The sequence below is a fragment of the Vipera berus genome (assembly GCF_964194415.1).
Source record: "Vipera berus genome assembly, chromosome: 11".
Taxonomy (NCBI): Eukaryota; Metazoa; Chordata; class Lepidosauria; order Squamata; family Viperidae; genus Vipera; species Vipera berus.
The window spans coordinates 8504340-8510339 of NC_138214.1; the positions used below are offsets into that span (position 1 = coordinate 8504340).

The 6000-nt window shown below is 46.7% G+C and overlaps 1 protein-coding gene across 1 annotated transcript in view; it reads right to left on the reverse strand.

The window, feature by feature from the left end:
- PCDH19 (protocadherin 19) overlaps positions 1 to 5531 on the reverse strand; it is a gene marked incomplete at its 5' end in the record, with an annotated part of 107942 nt that extends 102411 nt beyond the window's left edge. The window contains one exon of the mRNA XM_081336677.1: positions 3385 to 5531. Coding sequence (XP_081192803.1) covers positions 3385 to 5531 — 2147 coding nt within the window. The remainder of the gene's footprint in view (positions 1 to 3384) is intronic.
- Positions 5532 to 6000: the final 469 nt, after the last annotated feature.

Sequence of the window (6000 nt, forward strand, 5' to 3'; positions counted from 1 at the left end):
TGAAAGGAATGTAGAACACACACGCACATTTCTTGACCTTTAACTGGTTAACCGAAATACTACGCAGTTATCTCTCACCCGGGGAAAGGAAAATGAGAAAAAAGAAGAAAGAGCAGGAGGAGAAAAGTTATCAGTAAACAACAGCCAGAAAAAATAATTAGAGACAAGAATGCAATCAGTTCTTATCTTGATGAGTTAGACTGAAGTAACTGTGACTCAGTATTACCACTGGGGACCGTGTCTTGTTATCAGTGCCACACAGACGTAGATATTGAAGGAAGATGTGAAGGTACTGTGGCCAGGCTTTAAAAGTCAGAAATAGATCTCACTTGTACCAAAGGCTGGAAAATGTTCATTTCCCAAAGTCAAGCCTGCTGAGCTTAAAAAAAAAACAAAAAAAACCCCACCACCACCACCAAAACACCACCATCAAAGTTTATTCCCTATGCTAGCTTTGCAACAAAACTACAAGACAAATGACCCAAACTGAATGCATTCCAAAATATGGGGACTTTCACTCCCACAATCCCCCACCCAGTCAGCATCCCCAATGTGCAGAATTCTGGGGGTTCAAGGGCACACCCCGGGAAGATGCCCCATTTCTGGAAGGCTAACTATGAGAGTCTTCATCTGACACGATAAAGGCACGGTGAGACTTGTGCTGAAGGGAAAGTCAAGGAGAAAATCCAAAAAGATCTTTCTCTCGGTCGCCGAAGACGACAAAAAAAACAAACCACTTTCTTAAAAAATGGCACGTCCTATTGCAGGTTAATAGCTAGGCTGTGTCACTGCAGCATGCGATTCTTTCGAAAGGAATGCAAGACAGAGAGAAGCTTTGTTTTTGCCACCGATGCAGGACTGTGTGGATTTCATAAGGAGCCATGCAGAAAAAGAACAAATGGACAAGTGCTTTCCATTTGTCTTATTTGAGGCTCTCTGGATTATCTGGTCCAGCCTTACAGGCTCAAACAGCTCTGGCTTAACCCCCAGAGGTAAAATTAATGCGCACCGGAGAAAGAAGTAGCCTAGAACAGGCTGACCATTTAGCAACAGGTAGAGATGGAGATTATCCAAATGCCTACGTTGGATGCTTAGAGACTGGATCCAGAAGGCTTATGCAATATATCAGCACCTGAGAGGAAGCATCAACTAACCTGCCTGCCCATATGTGTGACATCTGTGCCCCTGGTTTGGAAGACAAAGGACGGGGGGCCTCCCTACCACACATTAAGGGGGATTTACATTCCCCTAACCCTGATTTCAAAGGCACAATGGACAAATAACAAGATATATTCTTCCCAGCATGCCTATTGGCGTATTTTAGAAAACCACAGGGTGCTTCTTCCAGGGAAGGAAAAAATCTCAGCACGCTTTCTATAAGCGGCTAATATTTTAAAGACATTTTCACCAAAGGAAATCCTCCTGCTGAACTGGATGAAGTTCACTTCTGGAAGGACTCCTTATAGACCTGCCCTGCTCAACATCTCGTGGGTTGAAACGTTTCCAGCAAGGACTCTGAAATCTTGCCTACTCAGGCATTCATTTGTGCCTTATCTGTGTGTTTTTCTCTTCCACTGGCCAATTAGTTAATTAAAGTGCACTTCATTAATCCCCAAGCCATAATGCTGCTAAACCAACTAGTTTACACCAAAGCGGAAATCTGTTAGGGGCATTGACTCAACTGAAGTCTTCTTTTTCCTTCAGCACCTATTCTTGCTTAATGGGCTGAGCTGGTTAAAACAACAACAACAACAACAACAAATTCAACATATTAGATCTTGTTTTAAAAGCTGAACCCCTGGAAATGCAGTGGGTTTATTTGCAGAGGATGGCTGGCCTCCATACTTTCACGCCCTGAAACTGTATGGCCGGGAGGTACAAGACATTGTAAAACTCGAGTGAGAAATGAACTCTGTGAATATGAACAGTGTAAGTAAGTCACTAAAGAATGCCAGGCTTCAAATCGCTGGAGGCATTCAGGATTTTTCAAAAAGCAGGACCAACATTCATTTCCACCCCCCACCCCCACCACCCCCCTTCTTTCTGAAATGGCCAAGAACTGAAGGAATGGAGAAGTTATGGCTATTTCATTCGTAACAGGATTAAACCATTTATAGGCGGCTGCAGCTGTTCCTTTATGGCACCCAATTGATATTCATGTGTGGTTAGCGTTTGTCTACTAACTTGTGCGACACAGAGAATAGCAAAAGACAGACAATGATCCCACAGCCGTTACATATTCAGGGGACACAAATCCATGTCTTAAGATTTCAAAAGCGGGGGCAGGGGGGCGAGGGAGGCGGAGAGGGGGGAAAGCTGCATGCAACCCTCCGTCTTGGGCAAACGCATCCGCATCCGTGAATGCTGCCCACATTTAGAATAAAAAAATAAATCCAGGCATCATTCAAATACTATTTGTGGGGGGAGGGGGGGACAGGGAAAAGCAACTTAAAAAGCAACCCTGGTTTTTGGTTTGTTTTTTTAGCAGAGAATGGATAAAGTTGGAACAGGGGAAGTGGGTTAAAAGGAAAGCTAGCTTTGCTATCATTTTCCCCTTGCAAGAACAGCAGAGCAGAGCAGAACCAAAATTTTCTGGATTATTTTTTTCCTTCCCCCCCAGTCCCCCCAGACAGACAATTCAAAGAGGCCTGCCAAGCCTGTCGCTTTCCCTAACCCAACCCAAAAAATATCTTTGTATCTTTCTAGCGAAACCTGGCGTTCTTTTATCTTCTCTTCGAACAGCTTTCACATTCCTTTTTTTTTTTTTTACAACCAACTCCTTCTTGGAGAAAACAAACCGGGTTCTAAAGAAACAGCCACAGTGACCTCATCTGGCGGGGACAGGATAGCAGTGGGACTGCAGCCACTGTGAAAAAGCATGGCTAGAATGGAGCTAGCTGGCTCTCAAACTGATCCAAAGAGCTTTCTTTTTTGAGCCTTCCCTCCTTCGGGGGGGGGGGGGGAAGGAGAGAGATAAAGCAAAGCGGTCCAAAGCAGGACAGAGAGATGCGTTACCTTGCACGTTCAAGATTGCACTTCAAAAGCCTGCTGTACCACTATTATTACAATTCCTTGTATTTAGCCTCTTTTCACTACACTGGTGCCATGCATGGCCAGGGGACTTGTGTGTGTGTGTGGTTGTTTTTTTGTTTTTTTGTTTGTTTTAAGCAATCCTGGATAAGCAAAGAATATAAATTACCCTAATACATCCACTTTATACCCCAACTGGAGTCCTGTTTAAAAGAATCCCCAGTTGACCTTTCTATATGGCCTTATCTGGAAAGTCTTGGCGGGGTTAGGAAAGGGCAGTTATCTAGTGACACATTCAAAGGGTTGACGTTAAGCAGTCACATAAGGCTAATATCAAAGATGTCGGTACTTTACCTGCAGTTGTAAGTCCTGATTTCTTTGTTATCCCGTTTACACTTGACGGCTACAAAGATCATGGTGACAAACAGAATGGCAGCAATTGAACCCAGAGCAATAATAAAAATCAGGGACAAATTTACAGATCCTATGGATTCTTGGGCATCCAGAGCCGGAGAAAGATATATCAAAATCAAGGCAGATGCTGAAAGGGATGTCTTCCCGTGGTCGTGGGCCACGACAATCAGCTCGTACGTTGTCTTGGAATTTTCCCCAAATGCTCTGGTGGTCCTTATCTCACCATTGACCTGGTCAATCTCAAAAAACCCTCTATCCCCTTCAGCCATTTCATAGGAAAGTCTCCCATTCTCCCCTTCATCGTAGTCATCTGCCTTGACCACGGTCACCAAGTAGCCAACCCCAGCATTCCTGGGGATGTAGACTTCTGCAGTCCCGTTGACTAAAGGAGGGGCTGTTATCACTGGAGTATTGTCATTGACGTCCAGGACAATCACTCGGATGGTGGCATTGCTTTGCAAGGAAGGGTTGCCTCCATCTTTGGCCAAGACCTTGAACTCAAAAGACTTGGTCTGCTCATGGTTGAACGATCTCAAAGCATAGATGTCCCCCGAGTTGGGATTGATGGAGACATAGGTGAAAACAGGCATATCCCTTACTTGGGATGGGACAATCTGATAGGAGACACTGCCGTTGAGACCAAGATCAGGGTCCCTGGCAGAAACAGAAAGGAGGTAGGCTCCAGGGGTATTGTTCTCCTGCACAATGACCTGGTAGTAAGGTTTGGAGAAGTGAGGGTGGTTATCATTCTCATCTGTGATCTTGACGGTAAAGGACTTGGTGGCCTGCAAAGAAGGGATTCCGTTGTCCTTCGCTTGGATGGTTAGATTGTACTGGTCCCTCTGCTCCCTGTCTAAGCGTCCATCCACGAGGATGGTGGAGAAACTCTCATATTCCTGCAAGCGAAAGGGTACGTTGCCCAACAGTTTACACTGCACTCGGCCATTAGCCCCGGCATCCCTGTCAGAGACTCTCACCAAGGCAATGACGTAGCCTGGAGGGGCATTCTCACTGACTTCCACCAGCTCGCTATTCACAGAGAGCAAGTTAATGAGAGGGGGGTTGTCATTGGCATCCTGTATAGTGACAGTCACTTTGCAGTGCGCTGGGATGGAGTTGGGACCCAGATCTTTAGCCTGTACGTCCAGTTCATAGGCGTGGCCTTCTTCGTAGTCAATCGCACCAGTGACTGTGACCAGGCCCGTCTGAGGGTTGATCTGGAAGAGGTCCCTGGCCTTCTCAGAGACATAGCTGTGGATGGAATACAAGACTTGCCCGTTGGTGCCCTCATCAGGGTCGGTGGCATTGAGGCGGATCACTGGTGTGCCTGGAGGAACGTTCTCCAGCACGCTAACGGTGTAAGACGGTTCTTCAAAGAGAGGGTTATTGTCATTGGAGTCAATGACTCTGATAGTTAACTCCACCGTTCCAAAGTTGGGTGGGTCACCACCATCCAAAGCTGTTATCATATAACTGTAATGAGATTGGGTCTCTCGATCCAGGCTCTTCTCCACCACCAACTCGGCAAAGCGAGAACCATCCCCTCGGGTTTTGGTTTCCAAGCCAAAGAGATCGTTGGGGGTGATCTCATAACTCTGCACCCCAAAGCTGCCCGAGTCCGGATCATAAGCACTTTCAAGGGGTACCCTGGTCCCCGGGGTGGCCGTCTCGGAGATCTCCAGCGCAATTTGATCTGTGGGAAAACTGGGAGCATTATCATTGAGGTCTTTGATCTCCAGCTTGATCACACAGATCTCCATGGAGCTCGACATGACCTCTAAAGAGATCACACACTTGGGGCTTTGTCTGCAAAGTAAGTCCCGGTCAATCTTCTGCTTGGTCACTAGTAACCCGGATCCAGGGTTGATGTCCACCAGGTGCGGCGCAGAGTTGGACACCACTCGGAAAGCAGTGGGTTGGCGAGGATCCAGCACAAAACCTGCATCTCGGGCATCTTTGGCAATGTTTGCAATCACAGTGCCAGCTCTTTGCTCTTCTTCCACCGAATACTTCAAGTTGATCAGAGCTCCTACACCAGTCCACCAGACAGCGAGCAGAAATTGGAGCAGGGGGCAGAGAATATCCATAGCTCACCCCCTCCGTGCCACCACCACCCCTCCTCCTCCTCCTCGTCTCTCCAGGTGCCTGTTGACTTCGTGTCTGGGAAAGGAGGGGAAGTCGGAAGGAAGGCTTGACTCAACAGGGGTTGTGGAAGAGACAGAAGGAGTGAATCAGAGGGAAAGAAAGGGAAGGAAAGCAGCCTTTCTCGGGGTTTACTTTACATTTCCTCACTGCGTCTCTCTCTCTCTCCCAGGTGCAAGTGCCTTTCATTCAGCAACCTCCCTAGCCCTGAGGAAAACAAATGCTTCTCTTCCACTCACCAGATCGGGAGGAGTTACACAATTGGCAAAAAAAAATCTATCCCCCAATTTTTTTTAAAAAAAAACAACAACACACACAACCGTGAATTGGGGAGGAGGGACCTCAGCTGACTTACACCTGGCATGCGCAAATCTTAAAAAAAAAAAAACAACCCAATTCCTTTACCCCCTTTCT